Source organism: Cydia amplana, chromosome 18, assembly GCF_948474715.1.
Source record: "Cydia amplana chromosome 18, ilCydAmpl1.1, whole genome shotgun sequence".
NCBI classification, from domain to species: domain Eukaryota; kingdom Metazoa; phylum Arthropoda; class Insecta; order Lepidoptera; family Tortricidae; genus Cydia; species Cydia amplana.
The window spans coordinates 12282221-12302755 of NC_086086.1; the positions used below are offsets into that span (position 1 = coordinate 12282221).

General features: G+C 40.1%; 1 protein-coding gene across 1 annotated transcript in view; it reads right to left on the minus strand.

Annotated features, from left to right (window-relative positions):
• The window catches only part of LOC134656356 (neuroendocrine convertase 1-like), an 89412-nt gene that overhangs the window by 17211 nt on the left and 51666 nt on the right, over window positions 1–20535 (minus strand). Inside the window, exons 6-9 of the mRNA XM_063511875.1 lie at window positions 15616–15733; window positions 5985–6103; window positions 4753–4832; window positions 100–232 (exon numbers count right to left, since the gene is read on the minus strand). Coding sequence (XP_063367945.1) covers window positions 100–232; window positions 4753–4832; window positions 5985–6103; window positions 15616–15733 — 450 coding nt within the window. The remainder of the gene's footprint in view (window positions 1–99; window positions 233–4752; window positions 4833–5984; window positions 6104–15615; window positions 15734–20535) is intronic.

A 20535-nucleotide genomic window follows, 5' to 3' on the forward strand; every position in this document is an offset into this window, starting at 1 on the left:
CACTAAAGATTTGTAAAATTAATTAATTAAGAAGAGATACAAAGTTGAAAAAAGGCGTGAAATTGAAAATTTGCCGCCTAACTGCATAAAAAAACTTACAATCTTCTGATCCTTTCGAGCGCCTGATGAATAGGCCACGGCGAGGGTCGAGGAGCAGACCTCGCCGTACCAGGGGAACCATCCATGTTGCGAAGCACTGCCGATTGACACTGTGTAGATTGATGACGAATATCTGTGCAATAAGACGGTATAGGTATCGGGGTTATTATCTGAGAATATTTCTGCTGCATCTAATTGCCACGACTCTTTTCATACATTTTGTATGGGTCGCGGCAGTTAGAGCGCAGACATATGAGTACCAACTATATATTTTCATAATCATAATAATCATAATCATCATTTATTAATAATATAAAATTACATGTCAAATAGGTACTACAATATGTAGGAAGGTATTACATAATCTTATTCTTATTCTATGACATAGGTTTACTTATAAATAACTCTTTGTGGTCATAGAACGTCTGCTCGAGGAGCCAGTATTTAAGTTTGGTTTTGAACATTGACGCACTTTTTGCGGTAACAATTTCACGCGGAAGGCAATTGTACACTTTTCGACCCATTATATGAGTTAGCTTTTTGGTTTTCGCGAGTCTGTGCGATTCGAGTGGCAGCATTCCAGCGCGCGCGCTGCGCGTTGCGTACCTTCGCGGGGCTTCGATGATTGGATTGGAGTCTATTTCATCACGTGTATTTATTGCCATCTGCATTATTAGAAGCGAGGGAAGCGTGAGTATTCCCAACGACTTGAACAGTGGCCTCGCGGAGTGACATTGGGGGACGCGAACTATCGCGCGAACGGCGCGCTTTTGGAGCCGGAAGACTCTCTCCCAATCGGCGGCACCGGCCCACAGTTCGACTCCGTACTGCAGGAGAGCGTGGACTGACGCGAAATAGCACGATCGGACCATTTCAAATGGAAGAACTCGAGCCAGCCGCTTTAACGCAAAGCATGCCGTCGCGAGTTTCTTGCACATTTGATCTATATGGCCACTCCAGGTGAGGCAGCTGTCTAGCTCAAAGCCAAGAAATTTGGAGTTCATGACTTGGCTGATAACAGTGCCATTCGCTATTACTGACAGCTGCCTAACCTGCCGCCCAGACAGATCAAAGCCGATGTAATGCGTTTTGCTCGTGTTTAGGATAAGTCCATTAATGCCAAACCAATTAGAGAGTGATGCGGCGATCAAGTTAAGTTTGAGTTCGAGCTCGTCGTATGTAGGGGCGGACACAACAACAGCCACGTCGTCGGCATACATGAAGGTCTCTCCGCCGGTGACAGCCTCAGGCAGGTCGTTCAGAAGTATAGAGAAAAGAATATTTGATACCGACGAGCCCTGTGCGACGCCCATACTTGTGGTCGCCGCGTCAGAACGAACTATACCGCCATCAGCGACCACAACTTGTGTTCTGTTCTGTAGAAGGTCAGATAACAATGTCAGGGCTGATCCTTCGAAGCCATAGTGACGAAGTTTGCTGGTCAAGACTTCGTGATCCGCAACGTCGAATGCCTTTGATAAGTCGCAACATAAGACTGCGACTTGGTTCCTGCACTCGCGGGCCTCTGTAACCTGCCGAATCACGGTCCGAGCCAACGCGGTTGTTGAGCGGCCTTTTCGGTAGGCGTATTGCCTCTCCGAAAGCGCATTTTTGGAAGATAGAAACTCCGTTAATCTGGAACTTAACCCGCACTCAAATATCTTAGCTACCACTGGAATTATTGCTATAGGTCTGTAAGCGTCGATATCCTCTCTCTTTCCCTTCCCTTTGAATAACGGAGAGATTCGGCTTTCTTTAAGTGGGTTCGGAAAGATACCTTCGCATAGACACCTGTTATAAACTATGGCGAGTACGGGTGCTAGTTCCGCGGCAACGGAGTGGACTAAGTTCACAGATATGTCAAAAATATCCCTAGTTGGTTTTTTTGCTAATCGGGCCGTGATAATGTGAAATACTTCGTCAGGCGTGAAAGGTTTCAGCCTGATGCAGGCGTCGGCGGGCGGGCGCGCGGCATGCAGCGCGGCGAGCGCGCGCGGCAGGTCAGCAGGCGTCGCGCTGCAGGCGGCTGCCGCTCCGGCAAACCGTTTGTTTATAGCATCGGCTGCCGCCTTTTTTGTTTTAAATTTGTTTCCACCTAAGTCGGTAATTACTTCTGTAAAATCGAGTTGATTGTTGCAAGTTTTGCCCCTTTCCCTGTTTAATACTCCCCACATAGATTTCACGGTGTTCGAGTTGTTTTTAATTTTTTTGGTGTAGAACTCGGCTTTTTTTGAGTTAAGGAGGCTGATGTATTTGGTGTTCATACTTGAAATAATTAAATTTAGTTTCTCGTTATTGGGAAAATGTCTTCCTAAGTCAATTATTTCAAAGAGTAGGTGTTTGAGGTTTGAAGTTTCGTTTGTCACCCACGATTCTCTTTTTTTATTAAACACTGTTTTAATCGGGAAGCAAATATTAAATTTATTTTTTAGTATATTTATAACTGATGACGTTAGATTTGTGACGGAGTTTTTATTTTTGTGTATAACATCATGCCAGTCCACGCTTTGCAGCGCGGCTCGAAATTCGTTGTAGTTACGTGTGGAGTAGATCCTAGCACGGCGGGTGAGAGGCGCGGGCGGGGCGCGCGGGCGCAGTAACTCAGCGCGCACGGCTAGGTGGTCGCTGAGATGAGTGGTGACAGGAGAGGCGCTCAGCGCTGAGCGGTCCCCGTTCCAGTACACGTGATCTAGATTTGTGGACGTAGTACCCGTGACTCTAGTAGGAAAATCCACCACATTCCTAAAGTCGTGGGCCCTAAGTACGTCGTATAATTTTCTTAAGTCTGGCTTTACGTTACTCACTGTGTCGTCTATGTTCATGTCCCCTAAGATAATACACTCCCTATCAAAAATGCTTAATTTATCGAGCAGACGTTCTAGGTACCCTAGGAAGTCGTTACCACTAATTTGACAGTTCGATCTATAAACACAGACTATTGTTATATTATAATCTATAAGGTCAATAGCCGATATTTCGCAATATCGTTCTTCAGATAATGCTGTCAGTTCTAGATTTTCGATGGCCCGTATGTTATTGCGTACATAAATACACGATCCACCGTGTTCATAACAAGAGCGACAAAAATTTGAAGCTAGGTAATAATCATCGAGATATATGCATTTTAATTTAGCACTACTCAACCAATGCTCGGTCATAACGAGTACGTCACATTGCAATTCATTCTGTAGTAGTATTTCGAGGCGCTGTGTTTTGTTGTCTAGCGCGCGTATGTTTTGGTTACATATTATTAACTTGCGCGGCGCTTCGGACTCATTAATTTCGCTTGGTGCGGGTGGATTAGCTCTGCCGCGCCGGCGACTCGGAGGTGGTTGGTAGCGCTGCGCCGGAGTGACGTCGTCGAGAGCCCCGCGCGGCGCGGGGGCGGCCTTGAAACCACTCTGTGAATCTTACGCGCGGTGGCCACACAGTAGGCGAATTGAATTTTTCGTATATATTCTCTGGTATACCTATTAAGAAGGATGCATGCCTATTTGTTTTTATTTGTCTCTTCTCTACAACGTAGTCGTCGGAGCTTAAAGTATCTTTCAGAAAATTTATAATATTTTCCGTGGTCGTCTCTGGTCTGAAGGACCAGGCTTGAATATATCTTAGTTGCTCAATGGCTTTGATATCGTTATGATTTGAGCCCGTGCCTACGATAATATTGTTTCGATTTTTATTCCTGTTTTTTCGAGAGCTAGCTACCTCCCATTTCTCAGCGTCTGGAACTTCAGTACTAGTCAACGTGCATGGTACGTCTGACTGATCCGCAGTTTGAGTGGCCACACCGGACAGCGCGTTGTTGTTGCTGATCGGCGCAGGCTCGGGGTTGTTCGGGTGCGGGTTGGGCGTTGTTGTGGATGCGGGTTTAGGCTTACTCACAGGTGCGACGGTGACGGATGCAGTCGTTGGCGGCGGTGGTGCCGGGTGCGATAGAGACTTGCGTGTTGCGTAGGCTTGTGCGTTTATAGTCCTCGCACTCGCACGCGCGCTACGCGCTGATGTTGACATCGCAGTTGTCGCTGGTGACGTACCTGTCGGCTGCCCTCGTGCTTTCTTCGGGGCTGGATCGTCAGTCTTCGTAACTTGCTGTGAGCGATCTTGTTCTGCAGCTTTGTCGCTATCTTTGCTGTTCGTCGGTTTGGGAGTTGAATTAGCTGGTTCTAATTTAGCTAGTATCACTTCCATTTTAAATTGTAATTCGTTAATTTTTAGCTCAATCGGTGCTACCGCTTTTTGAATTAGATTTTCTATAGCCTGTAGAGTGACTTTCGCCATATTAACTCGAAAATTAAAAACAATTCACGAGAGCTTATTTAGACGACCGTTCGCGGTGGGCGCGCGGGGGAACATTTTCATTGTGATTTGCCGTTTATGATGACACCTTCACAGGCTTCACACCACACTCTGCCACTGCAAAGTATATGTTTAGAGTTCGCTTGGTCCCACTTTACCTCTATTTTATTTGGAGATGTCCGTAGGTATATCCGTATATGCGTCTCCAAATTGGTGATTATTCGGTCTGTCTCGTGAGATTTTTTTTTTCAAAATACCAGTTGTACTATTTTGCCGGGACGGGAACCTCTACGCCACTGAGGTTTAGTGAGATTTAGCTTGACCGTGGCTAGGGTAAATATACGTATAACGTACCCGTCGCAGTTGCAATTGTCCTTGTGGATTCCTCCGTTTCCGTTGGCCCAAACGTAAATAACGCCTTTACCGCTGCGACCCTGTAAAAGTAAAAATAACGAATAAACCTGCTGAGGTATCCTCGAGGGGCGACACTACAATATGGAGTTCTTAAAAAAAAAGAGAGCGACACTGACAGCACACGCAAACATGTACTCGTACTATAAGTTTTTGGCAAAAAAATAATTTCTGGTACAAGCTTTTATATACTTGGTCAACCAGATCTTGACAGTAGAAAAAGGCGGCAAATTTGAAAAATGTAGGCGCGAAGGGATATCGTCCCATAGAAAATTTGAATTTCGCGCCTTTTTTTACTGACAAGATTTGGTTGACCAGCATTTAGCTGACTGTACTTTTCTTTCCACAGGCAACTACTTAATACTCATCGAGACATTTCCAAAAACCCCAGACACAGTTACGTTGCGAAGTTTTATCACAGAGTTCTATTCCTATGCCCAATTGATTCATAGAGATCTTTCGGATCTTCAGATATCCATTTTCATCATGATTAGAGCAAAAAATTTATAAAATTCAAAACGGCGGCCGGTTTTTACAATTTTGAGTTCGGATCGTATTCCTCTGAAGACTGTAATGCATCGAAATGAAGGGACGTGCCCAGTGGCGGATTTGCAGTCGTTGCCGCTCTAAGCCCCAGGCCCTGGAGCCGCCGGTTTCTCAGCACCCATCCATCACGACTACATTTTCTTGTTATCGTCACTATCGTCAGTGGATTTTTTGTCACAATTTGCTGCCCCTAATATCTTGCCGCCCTAGGCCCGGGCCTAATGGCAAATCCGCCACTGGACGTGCCCCTAGCCAGCCGTGACGAAAGAAGATTTGTGACTCCCCGTTCGAACGGAAAGGCGCGCCTAGGCGCGGCGGCCCAGTCTTTCCACAGAGCGCCCGATGTTACTAGGGTCTCATGACACACTGTAGATGTCTGTATACTCTGTCTGTATTAATCCAACTACTATGGCTGTGCTACTAGACTAGTGTCATAGTGTCATCTATCACATTGTGTGACTTGTTTGAATGCCTGCCTGCATTGCGAAGCAGCCCGGTCCTTTTTCGGACCGCCCAAGATTACTAGGGCTGTATGAATTTATACCCACCGCTTTTTAAAAAATGACATTATTTCTGTTCAGTCGCCACTGGTACTGCGACTACTGTAGCGCCATCTACATGCAATCTACCTGAGTGACTCCCCGCTTGAAAGCCTGCATGGCGAGGCGACCCGGTCCTTCCACCGTACGCCCGTCGTCATTAGGGCCCCAAGACGCGCTGTAGATATCCACTTTGTCCCAGGCGTAACCTATAATAACAATATCCAATTATTTATAGATAAGTATGTATAATTGTATACGCTCATTTTTGCTGCGAAACGACACTGGCAATCTTTATGTGTTCCTAGTAGAAGGTACAGAGTGGTGAGTCGGCGTCGGCAACTTCCATAAAATTTTGTTCTCATTCGTCTCTATAGTTGGGCTCACTATTTTCGTTAGTAGAATATGGCGGCAAATTTAAAAAATGTAGGCGTGAAGGGTTGTGCTCCCGTAGAAAGTTTGACTTCGCGCCTTTTTTTATTTTACCTATTGAATAATTTAAACAAGGTATTATATACTTGGTCAAGCAGATCTTGTTAGTAGAAAAATCCTCTCCACTGCACCACGCGTTGAAATTGATGAATGATATACTGGACAGTGACAAGCAGCTTGACATTTTCTTCTCCTCCGATACTAAATTTTTAAGTGCATCATCTCGCTACTTGGAAAATATTGTAACCCCTAGCTCAATTGTAGAATCTGTGACATAATGATAATGATCACTCGTAAGTAAGATTAGATTATATTGTACTGTGAAATAATGATAATATGTTGAAATTTCGTTTGGATTATTGTAGTGTAATATTTGGTAATAAAAAAGTAGTTAATAATGTGACATACATACATACATAATAAGAATAATTTATTGTAATTTCATTATGACATAATAATATATAACCTCCTCCTTTTTTGAAGTCGGTTAAAAATGAGTGACCTATTTTATGATATAGTTCGACATGAAACAGTTGATAGAATTGTATACATAGAGATTAATATGTTGTAATCACAGAGAGATTAATATGTTGAATTGTATAATATTAGAATGTATACAATAATATAATATAATAAATAATACTAACAACACTATTAGCACGTAAGGTTTATCTGATGTAAGTGCTAGTATGTATAAAATAAACAAAATTCTGAAAATTCTGAAAAAAAGGCGGTAAATTTGAAAAATGTAGGCGCGAAGGGATATCGGCTCATAGAAAATTTGAATTTCGTGCCTTTCTTTACTGACAAGATTTGCTTGACCAGCTTTAATATGCAAGCTTTGTTTTGTTAGGTTAGTAACCTAGCCTCCGAATCCTCCGATTGCTTATACATGTCGCAGGGAAATGATCAAAACGGAGATTTGAACAAATCTCTAAGGGATATGATCAAATCACGCAGGATGTTAAAATGGCGAATCCATATCATCATTTCCCTAGAAAAATTCAGTCATTTGACCAAATCACTGACTCTGTTTAGTAAAAAGACAAAATCGGCCAATAAACGCGAAACGCTTTTTCATTTCACTAGATTTGTTTAGGAATTTGACAAAATCCCTAATCACGACTAGGGCTTGCAATCCGGATATCCGGATATCCGTTCTATTTACTATCCGGATTTAGATGAAGTTGATATCCGGATAAAACGAATAATTCGAATACTAAAATTTTAAAGAAAACTATTTTAAAAACGTTGAAAGTTATAATGGTAATCACGTTGTAGGTTGATTTTATTTATTTGAATACATTTTTACGTTATAAAAACTGTTTATTTCAATAGTATTGCCGACTACTCCCTTATTACTTTTTGATATTTGATATATTCTTATGCAGATCGATCTAGCTCCGTAAAAGTAACTTTGAGTGTACTTGTGCCGTGTTCTTGTTAAACGTGATGCGCTGTCATTATTGTTAGCGTCCGAATACATTATTAACAAAGTGCGAACAGAACCAAAATGAGTCCAACAGAGGAGGACTTCGGTTTATAGGTATTGAACTGCCGAACGAAATGCAGTAGGGTTTAGCAGATACGATGAAGAAGATTTTAGCATTTTCTATTTGAATAAATCTGTGATCAAAACCTTGATTTGATTGACTTTAAATGTACCTAATGTAAAATCTCAATAAGACTGTTCTAACAGTTAGAAGATATTCGATTCTCTAAATATTATCAAAACCTAGTGGTTTTGATAAAAACCTTGGCAGTCCAAGAAATGAATTTTACAGCGCAGACTGCCAATATTAAATGGAGGGTTGAAGTATCGGCATACCCTAGTAAATTATTACAAACATAGTTTGTGTCACCTGTTCGAAAAACCATATCTAATCTAATCAAGTAATTAAACTTAAAGGTTGTATAAGAAATCTTTGCCGAAACTATAATTTTTAGTTTTTGGTGAGTATGTATAATTTCATTTTGCCATTATCACATCACGTGGCAACTCAATACAGTCATGCGTAGGTATTAACAGAACTAACCTAACCTCACAGTTACACCAGCTATATATTTGCACTTGCACATCAACTTAACCTTTTGGACGCCAATGACCGATATATCCGCACCGTAGGTAGGTTCAACGCCAAAGACCGATTAATCAGTCACAGACCACAGAGCAACATAGACCTACATGCAGTGCATATGCATAAAGTTCGATTTCAGTTTTGAAATTTCGGTGACGTGGCGTCAGCGTGACAGCTTTTGTATTTAACACGGCGTCGAAAAGGTTAAAAGCATCGATATAGACGTGTGCGCCGATTAAAAAATGATCGGCGGCGGCGTTTGCCAAAAAATCGGCGGCGGCAGCGTGTTTTCGGCGTGAAATCGGCGTGACCTTGACTTTCAGGTTTCTTAAGAAAAATCATTAATTTGTTGTTTTTCTTGAAAATTTGATCAATCTAGGTTGCTGGTCAGTGAACTACGTATGGTTTTGAATAGACTGTGAGTAAAATAGGGTTTGTAAATGAATATAACATAGCTATAATAACTTAAATTACTCTACTAACTGGCTTACATTAAGGGATTACCTGGTCCCAATGACCTTCGATCCGATATCTCAATATCTCATTTCATTGGCTTATCGTATTAAAAATGACGTACTTTAACAAAACAAAACTCCAAATATCCTTGAAGTTTGCTAGACATAGTGGACTGCTATGGCTTCTATTTATTGGTTTTCTTGTCGTACAAGCAGTAAGCACCATGCTCACTGAGGCGTAACTATCTTCTTTCTCGTTTTCATATTGCTGAGGATTACGACCACATGTAGGTACTTTGTGTCCATTTTGCGCGGTCAGACTGCCGCAAGCCGACCTCTTCATAGCGGTCTACGATCTCACACATGCTCCAACTCGAGCACGTTTGCCATTAATTCCTAAATTCATGTTTTTCTCCACATCACGCGTTGGTTAATATGTCCGAAGAATCTAAGGGCTCACCCATGGCATGTTGTGAAGATTTGAGTGGCGATATTGAGCTCTCTGAGAAATTATGGAGGGGTTTGTTCTTCTAGCTGTCCAAGGTATAAGCAGAAATCTTCGTTAACACTAGATCTCAAAAGCGCTGGAAGCTGGAATATTGAAAACACGAGAGCTCGTACCAAGCGCACTTTAGTTGCACGCCGAATACCTGTATTCTTCCAGATCTTGTCGAGGTTAGCCTTAGCCATATCATTCTTAGCCATGCCAGATTTGCGGCGTAAATATCTCGGCGGTGCAACCACCGGCACTGGTTATCAACCCAAGATATAAACTCGCTTTTACGTAATCGCCTTACTTTGGTCTTGGAATGGTTGTTCTTAAGACCTCTCTAGAACTTTCATCTTCAACTTTCTTCAGGAGAGTCCCGTCAGGAAGGCGACAATAGTAGCACAGTTTGTTACAAGAATTTATAGCATCGAGTGACAAAATAATGTTGCTTTACCCATTTACAGCATGCACATTTCCGTGGGGCAAGCATTTTGCAGGGGCAGATTGACAGTGAATCTACAGTGTTGTCACTCTTGTCTCTTTCTTCTAGACATTTTTGGCACACGACTGTTTTTAGGAAACTCAGGGTCTCGAAAACTCGCACACCAATGTTCTCAGATTTTTGCTTGACTCCATTACATGAGCCCTGTTTTCGTTGCCTAGTTGTAAGTCTTTTCATGATGGAGCATTCTGCCTTCGTATGTGAGGCAATGTGAATTCACAATTAACAGGAAATAATTCTACTTCATAAATTATTGCTCCTTAATTTTTCTTGAATACTTAGGATAACTCGTTACTTTAATTGGTGTGTCAAATAGTTTGTGTAACTGGCTATTCTGTTTCATTTAATTAATAATTGATGTACCTACATTTGACAACTGTAACATATATTATACAAAAAATCCATATTGATATCCAGATGCCAACTCGGAATAGCTAGTTAACAACACTCAAGGTCACGCCGATTTCACGCCGATCATTTATCGGCGGCGGCGGCGTGGCAAAAAAGACCGGCGGCGGCGGCGCGCCGGCGCGGCGCACACGTCTACATCGATAAAATGGTAGAACGCCAAAAAATTGCTTAATACTTGCTGCTACGCAGCCTTGTGTGCGTAAAATTGTATTATATTACACTTTTTATTAAGTTTGTGTGAGTTTTATTAAATAAAAAGTAAGTATTCGAATTATCCGTTTTATCCGGATATCCGGATAGTAAAATAATAAATATTCGAAATATCCGGATACGAAAAATGGGCGGATATTGCAAGCCCTAACCACGACAGTAAGTTGACGAAACGAACTTAAAAAGTCAACTAGTTATATCATTTCGCTAAACAGGTTTAGTCAAATGATAAAGTCTCAACTGGAAGATGGTATATGGTGATTTGATTAAATCTCTGAACGGTTTAGTGAAATGACGAAAGCTAGTACAGAATACAACAGTTTACTCTACAGTTACGCGATTTGAATTTGATCAAATCGCTTAACTCTCTAACTAGATTAAGTGAAATGGTAAAATAAAATGTCAATAGTACTGTATCAAAGTTGTTTATTAAACCAGCTATTTTAATCTGATACAAGAATAGGTGGTTGTAAACTGAAACATAATAATTAATTATTAAGAGGGATTGTCTTTTTAATTATTATAATTATACCATACTTTCTTACTACAATTAAATAGACCATGGTAAAGTTACCTTCTGATGGTAAAGTTGCCACTTGCCAGTTTTGACGGTAATGAAAAACGAAGCTACAAGTGCGTAAACGTAATTTTAATTGAGTACTTTCCTCTACTTCAAATTATTTATTTCACACCGTGCACGTGCACGTGCAGTTATTTTCAAAAATTTTTACTTAATCTAGTCAGAGATTTGATCAAATCGCTTAACTGTAGAGAGTAAACTGTTGTATTCTGTACTTGCTTTCGTCATTTCACTAAACCGTTCAGAGATTTAATCAAATCACCATAATTATACCATCTTCCAGTTGAGACTTTATCATTTCACTAAACCTGTTTAGCGAAATGATAAAACTAGTTGACTTTTTGAGTTCGTTTCGTCAACTTACTGTCGTGGTTAGGGATTTTGTCAAATTCCCAAACAAATCTAGTGAAATGAAAAAGCGTTTCGCGTTTATTGGCCAATTTTGTCTTTTCACTAAACAGAGTCAGTGATTTGGTCAAATGACTGAATTTTTCTAGGGAAATGATGATATGGATTCGCCATTTTAACATCCTGCGTGATTTGATCATATCCTTTAGAGATTTGTTCAAATCTCTGTTTTGATAATTTCCCTGCGACATACATATTATAAAGCCCGACCAGGAATATAATTATATTCACGCGCCAATCGCGCCATGTTGCGGAATTTCACTGGAAATATTTTTTCATACTATAACATAACTGAACTATCATCCTATACATGCGGAGCAATCGGAGGATACGGACTTACGGAGGCCATGTTACTAACAAAACAAAGCTTGCATAATAATATTTTAATGATAGTTATAATTCAATAAATTACCCTATTTCGTGAATATAAAGTTCAAAACAAAATGAATTGTCATCTGTCTCACACAGTGTGAAGAATACATGCTTACTTCCTATGTTTCATGTGCTCCTAGTAAAAACTACCGAGCGGTGACTCGTCGCATCGGCAGACGAAGTGTGCGCGGTGTTTTTTTTTCAGCAAGCCAAAAGATTCCGAAATTCCAAAAGATTACTTTTGAGGTTAGAAAAATTCGGGGTTTAAAAAAAAAGAGTAAGTACTCTTCTTGAAAACAGCACAAAATAGGCTATTCGGAAATGGGCTTTTTCTTCCCCGCTAGCAGGGATCAAAGTGGCACTTTTCTTCCCTGCTATGAGGGATCAAACTGATCAAAGTAGCACCTTTCTGTTCTAGGCCAAAATTTTTATCTTTTTTGCATATTCGTTTTTTGGGTTAAATAATATTTTGGACGGTAATAATTTCCTCATAGATGATGTGAAAAGCAGTATGGTGTCACATAATGATAGCAAAATTATTTCCACCTTGGGCGTTAATATTTGTATCCCTTACTACGCTCAGGGTTCTATTTTAGAATCCTTCGCTTGTATGCCCTTGCCGTAAATATGTAATTTTGCTCCCTTGTGACACAATCTACTAATGTTAGCTTCCTTATCGATATCGGTTCTTGCTTGTTAGTCCGGTGCGTATGCACTGATAGTCTGACACCCATATTGACTCCCTCGCTCTCAGTCACACTCGTTCGATCGTAGCATGAGCGAAAGAGACTCATTTTGGTTTGCGGATCGTACTTACACTTCGCACTTTATGTGCTCCTAGTAGAATTTACCGAGCGGTGAGTCGGCGTCTGCAAGCGCGGCGAAGTGATCCCCAACCGAAGAATCCAGAGGGGCTACCGAGAAAACTGAAATTTTCAAATTGCGGGGATCTTTCTCTTTTACTCCAATTAAGGCGTAATTAGAGTGACAAAGAAAAATGCACGCAATTTGCGAAATTCGATTTTTGCGGTTATAGCCCAGAATAGTGGGAAAGTAACTCATCGATTCTTAAACTGTTCGATTTTCATGTTCATGCGCCTATAGAGTGGTTATTCGAAAAATGGCTTTTTCTTTCCCTCTAGGAGGGACCAAAGTGGCACTTTTTTTCCCTGCTAGGAAGGATCAAAGTGGCACTTTTCGTTTTTTTTTTTAAATTTGCATTTAGGTTAAATAATATTTTGGAACATAATATAATTTCCTCATAGGTGTTGTGAAAAGTAGTATATGTCACATGGTAGCAATAGTAGATTGTGTCACAAGGGAGCAAAATGACATATTTACAGCGATTTTTTTTACCATTTTCATTTTTTTAAACGAAGTAAGGATTCTATAATAGAATCCTGAGAGTAGCGAGTTCTTAAGTAGAATCCTCAGCGCAGTGCGGGATTCAAGTTTGTTAGGCCCAATATGGAAATAATGTTGCTACCATGTGACACTGCTTTTCACATTACCTGTGAGGGCTGTGAGGTAGTTATGATGTTTAAAGATTACATACATTAAGATACATTAGTAATTAAAATACATAATCCACCTACACTTGTATTGTAGGTAAACTAATGTAGAGAGCCACACCACCGTAAAAATTATAAGCCCAAACTTGATGGGGGCCCAAAATCACTTAGCTTATCCTGGATTTCACTTTTTTTTCTACAGTGGGCGTTTTCTAAAATAAATATCGAAAACCTGATTCTTTCAAATCTGGACATTCTTGGGCTCATTCTACTCAGAATCGACAGCACAAAATGTCCATTCCATTACGTCTCGTTTTATTATGAGAAAATTTTTCACTTGTATGGACGTGACGTAGTGGAATGTACAATTTTCATACAAATTTTTGGGCCATTTTTTTATCATCAGAATTGAATATGCTAGCGATTCTGAGTTGAAAGAACCCAAAAACACCAGGATCCGTGAGAATCGGGTTTTCAATATTTATTTTAAAACGCCCTGTTATCAATCGCCTCCTATATTTTAATGTTTTATTTATTTCTCTTCTTAGGTTAGGTTTTTTTACAATATGGATATAAAATTAAAGTATAAAAACACTTACAAAAACAATATAAAAAATATTATAAACACATTACAAAAAACCTAACCTAGGGTAGGGTGCCGCCAGAAACGGGGCAAGGCCCAAGCCTTCTGCATCTGGCCCTTGATCCAACCACCTAGCGAGAGTCTCTCAAGATGTTGGTCGAGACTCTTCGCTATTAGACAGTTCGCTGAAACAACTATGATCGTCGAATCAACATCCCACATGGCGGTTATCTCGTGAGCCAAGTAGGTACTTACTGGACTTGTCCTTCTCGGCTTTCACGAGATTCTCATCAACATCATGGGGGTGGTGATGTCAACGAGCACGGCCCGGCGTTGCGATCGATCTATTATCACAATGTCAAGCTTATTGGCTACAATAATCCTGTCAGTGATGATAGATCGATCCCAATAGAGCAGCGGTCGGCAACCTTTTAGCAGCCAAGGGCCACATAGTAGGTAACGAAGTTGACGCGGGCCGCACTTTGTTAATATTTATGACTAGACTAGACATTGTCGTTTGTCAATATGTATTACATACGAAATAGCCAGGGAGGCTCGCGGGCCGCAGCAATAGAGCGTGGCACGACCATTCTAGAGAACTGGCTCAGGTGAATACTTGTAGTACGGTACTTCGCGGTCCACAAGGCCGTATAGAAGAGCAAGCTGCTGGTGAATAATCCTGGCTACGAGATTATGTCTGTGCAAGTACTCGCCGTTAGCAAGATGAGAGCAACCGGAAATAATATGCCTGAGTGACTCTCCGGGACGGCGGCATGCCCGACAAATGTCGACCGTACCGTCCTTCAGGATATATTTCCGATAGTTGTTCGTCATCATTACTTCGTCCGCAATTGCACGCAAAACCCTCGGTTTCTCCGAAGAGGTTGTTCTATATTTTATTATTATTACTTAGGTACATGCACTAAGTACGATTCATAATGTGCATTGCGGTAGGCACTTTAATTGTATGGTCCCCTGGTGATGTTCATGAAATTATGACGTAACAGTGCGCGAGCTTCGCTGTCCCCTTTGTAGGGCGCATGTGTTTGAAGTTTGAACATTGCAGTTCAAAGAATTCATTGTGTCACAATCACTTGTGACACAATGAATTCTTTGAACTGCAATGTTTGCTCACGCAAACTGACATATTTAGGGCCACCCCACATCTGGCGTCTTTCGGGCGTCGGCGTCGGTTAGCGCTATGGAAAATGACGTCGCTGCGCAGTTGCGTCGACGTTGCGTCGAGCAGGGCCATAGAGTTGTAGACGCCGACGCTCGAAAGACGCTAGATGTGGGGTGGCCCTTATTGTCCATGATTAAGATTAAACTACTAAACTAACGCGACTAGAGAAAACTAGAAAACTAAACTAGAGCGTAAACTAGAGCGGGTAAACTAGAGCGGCACTTTCATCACTAGACTTTTTTTTTTTTCAATTTTGACGCAATATGTACGGTAATCCATATTTTGAAAATGTTTGACTTGACCTAATAGTAATAATTGAGTGAATTAATAAAGCGTTGACAATTTGAATTAATAATTTAATTTTGTTTCTTAGATGCGATACAAGCGGCCTGACAGTGGCCATTGGCAGTGCCAATTTGGCACAACGTCTGCACATGAACGACATTTTGAGTTGAACGTGAACCGAACCTACCAGGCGAGCATAAGAGCGAGACGGTGTACGTTACCTATTCCTTCTCCCTCGACGCGGTCCGTGATTCGACCGTCGAGCATCCGCACCCCGCCCACTTTCGCCCCCCAGGCCACGCCCACGCCGCATTTCACGTTATTCGCCGTCATCGCTATCTACAATAACATTAATATTTATTAATTTTATTACATTATGTCAATGACAATAAAGTTCCTATTGGAATATCACCAAGAACCAAGAAAGAAACCATAACGTATATTTTTTGTGTTCCTCGCTTTAGAAGACTCAAATTTACAATTAGAATATTATCTCCTTTGAAATTTTGAAGTTAACAATACACTCTTTTTGTTTGGGCAGTCGTGTAAAAAAAACGAAAATGCGGAAAGACAAGTAAAGAGCCGCAGAATGTATGGGGCCCAATGCATTCCACGACTCTTCTCTTTCCGAACAGACTCTACTTACTCTACTAATTGTGAGCCTCCTTCCTTTTTAGGGTTCCGTACCCAAAGGGTAAAAACGGGACCCTATTACTAAGACTCCGCTGTCCGTCCGTCCGTCTGTCACCAGGCTGTATCTCACCACAGACTACATATATACAGACGCTGCTATCCCATACATTCAAATGTGACCGCCTAAAAGCGCATCATTACCAGATGGCGTCACTGAAAATGCACTGTTGCCTATCATGGATACAAGATGGCGCTGTGTCACATCCAAATCATAGAATTCCTAACGACATCTATACGTCTTCATTGAAAGTTAGTAGACATATGTCGTTGCCAACGATTAGAAGTAATCAACAGATGTCGCTTTATAGCGTATTGAATAAATCATGAATCTAGTTTAAAACTGGATCAAGCATGAGGGGTGGAAGGAAATGACCGAACAGGATAGTCTTATGTATCTTTCAGTATGAGTAAAGAGAGTTCGGGCACTTAAGGAGTACAGGGAGGGAAGGGAGAGGCAGGGTACAGAGAAATAGCGTAGCCAAACGGTATAACCATAAAGTAATTTCGGAAAACGATAATATTTATATATTATAAGAATGCTACATAAGTCTTGCCGAAACTATTTAAACCGGCTGAAAATAAATACCTGTCATAATAATTTTGCGCATGCTACCATTGGTGCATGGCAAAAGGATTAGACATTACTACTGGCGTAAGTCCGTCTATATGCCACCGTGCCACTGGTACTTGAGCGTTTCTTTATATTTTTTTAATCCAATTGCTCAAAAAGTTTAGTTTTTGTAGCTGCAAATCGTGCGTAAAGTTTGATTTTTTTTACACTAGTGCTAAAAAGTAATCTGATTGATACATTTTAAATAAATGAGTATTATGCGAGACCCGCTTATAAATGACCCACCTGAACAACGCGCGATTGGGCATAAAGGAGTATTATTCGAGACCCAATAGTATTACTTGAACAACGCGCGACAGAATGAAGCTGACGTTCGTACAATACACTTTATACACTTAATATAAATGTAATTAATTAGATATATATCAATATAATGAAATAACAAAAGATTCATGTTTTTTTACATATAGCTGGTCAACCAAATCTTGTCAGTAAAATAAAGGCGCGAAATTCAAATTTTCTATGGGACGATATCCTTTCGCGCCTACATTTTTCAAATTTGCCGCCTTTTTCTACTGTCAAGATCTGGTTGACCATGTATAATTATATGTTCTGAAAATTAATTTTATTAATTTTAATAATACAATTTCTCTTCAATTGGCATAATGCTGACAACAGTGACAACAGAATCCACATTGAAAAAAATGGCAATTAAAAGTAAAACTTTTTTTATTCCCTTCCCGCCTTTTTTATTCAACATTTAAAGTGATTTATGTTTGTAAGTAATTGCCAAGAAAGCATAAGTTATTAAATAAAAATGAGTGATTCAGACGATTTTGGAGTTAATTTAACGCCACCAGATATCAAAGCAAAGGCATCCGTTGTAAGTGACAGGGCTATAACCGCGAAAATCGAATTTCGCAAATTGCGGGCATTTTTCTCTGTCACTCTAATTACGCCTGCATTGGAGTAAAAGAGAAAGATCCCCGCAATTTGCGAATTTCGGTTTTGGCGGTAGCCCCTCAGTATATTACCGGAAAAATCGAAAGCTCGGTACTCGAGCAAAATGACATACTTCTCGCACTTATATCGAAAACTACTATTTTTTGCCATTTTTTATATTGTGATCTTTTTTGCCACTTTTGTGTTATTTGTACTCAAATTCACGAGCTCTTTCGATCCTAATGAGATAAATTACCTCAATTCATGCTCAATTCACTCTTATCGTGCCTTCTAAAAATTTACGATACAAGTTGCATTGCAATAACTATAAAAAAGTAACTGATTTGACTAGTACGAAAATACCCTATTGTAACAATACGATGCGACGTTGTCGAGTTAAACTCATAGCAGTTTGGCAACGTCGCGTCGTGCTTTTATTTTTAAGCAACAGATTTGTACATGATTTGTACCATCTTAGTACCTATACATACAAAGATATGTTTTCATAACGTTCCTTTTCAACTTCTCCCATGGCAAAACCCGTACCTATCAAACCTGAAATTATTATACAAAAGCATTTAATGTTTGTTTTAATAAACTTTTTCTGTTATAATTAGAATAAATATATCTAATTTTGCGTATATTGACCAGGCAGGTGTTTGTATCACTAATTATGTGACCTATAAGTATAGACAGACAACAGCGTGCACAGAAACGTCAAAAACGGCATCAAGTAATGATTATTGCTATTTTAAAATTAGTCCCCTACTTCAGGGTAATGTTATACGCCTGTTCCTTAAAAAAGCTGAGGGCCTACCGCGAACCACGTTCGACGTGTTGCCTCCCTGTCACACTTACGTACGAATTTACAAGTGCGACAGAGAGGCAACACGTCGAACGTGGTTCGCGGTAGGCCCTCAGAAATGGACACTGAGGCATAATTATCATTATTTTGGAATTTAAGTACTATATAATATTATTTGTAGTCTTTTGGAATATCATATTTTATTTGAACTAATAATATTGTATAATAATAAATCATAAAAGCTCTATTTAGGGACAAGAAAGAACTTTCAACGGCAACACTAAAAATAAACTGTCAAATAGTCAAGTCGCCACAAAGCGGCACCGCGTTTGTTGCCTTTGCTGTTTCTGTTTATACAAACTTATTAATTTCATATTATAGCTTCATTTGAACTATAGTACAAGTACGTGAATAGAATACCTAGACGTGTCTTGCTTGGTGCAGTTGCGTAGGTATGCTAAAAGGAAAGTTGGAAGACCGATGTGGCGCTTTAAAGACTGTGCTAAGCGTGACATGTGCCCAAAATGTGGGAGGTCGTGCCGCTCACGCATCGGCCTCCACAATCACCAAACCCGTTGTCTAAACAGCAATGCATAAATCGTCTGCAATAGACGAAAAGACCTGTGATGATGACGTGAATTGCCGATGTAGTAACGGAACACTACTAATGGTAAAACCTACATATTAATCTGACAGTGTCTACTGTTTGCCAATAAATGATAAAAAAATAACACTTCAGGTAAGTTTGTTTTGAATACAAAGGTTAATTAAATAATTTATCACCACACCAACTGGTAAAGGCCCCCTTGATTGTTCAAATACTAATGAGAAAATGGCATTTTTCCCACATGTGGGGCAAAGTAATCAGATCTAAATTTTGAGTTTCCTTATGTTAGCTGGTAGAATTTACTTTTAAATGATGATTTTGAATTATAAATTCTTTATAATGTTCATGTGGATTTGATTTTTTTGGTATTTTATAGTTGGTATTTTCCCTGCGTTGGCATGGTGATAAATTCTGTGTTTCATTAGGTGGCAATGTTTGTTTAACCCTCGTGCCTTGAATTCTCACAACGCTCAAGATTCCACTTCTCGAACCACTCGCTACGCTCATAGTTCAAATCTTCTGCTTGCCCTGGAATCAACATTAGCATGAGCGGTTAAACAACTGCTTTGCCCCCTTGCCCACTAATAACTATTGTCAAGTTTTATTTTAACCCCCCATGCTAATATTGATACCCGAGCAAGCAAAAGATTCCAAAGTATTTAGAGTTAGAGCAAGAAAGAAGAAAGGTACGTCATAATTTCAAAGATGTTTGACATTTAAAATAACACATGTACTGCGCAGGCGATCAATATCGCTGCATACTTTTCTTGGTCTAAATCTATACAATGGTTAGTGTTTGCAAACAGACTCCAATGTGAAGGAGTGTGTATTAAACTTTATTGTGATATTATTACATTTTATATATAAAAAATATGTTTCTGATTTCAGGACCCAGCCTCTAGCCACTAGAAGTTACAATGTATGCAACAAGAGAGTGAAGATGAAATAGTCAATGCATCTCTGTACAGTCGCCATCAGATATATCGGAACGGCCAAGGTGTTCACAATATCTGAACACGCACTCTAACGCCCTGACCATAGAGGCGTGTTCAGATATTTGTGAGCGCCTTGGCCGCTCCGATATATCTGATGGCGACTGTACCACAAGTAAAATATTTTGAGTGGAAGATGGTTGAGATTGATTCCTGTTTCAACGGACAGACACATGCTATGAAGATTCTCTTAAAAATAATAAAATACAATTAATAAATTCAATGTTTAACATGATAGTGACTTTATTTTGTCTACCCACTAACAACCAATTTGTTCAATGCTGGCGGGCAATGGCGGTAAACTTAAATATTTGATGTGGTATGAAGCTAAATGTTTTGAACATAATGGCAAGCCACTAAAAAGTTTTAATCCTAGATTAGCCATTAAACTGTGGCTACCAGTCTGATTTGTTAATTGTTATATAAGTACAGTCAGCGTCATATAGTAGGTAGCATCCAAAGTATTCAAATAGTTCGGTACACCATATTATTTGTATGGCGTACTGAACTATTTGAATACTTTGGATGCGA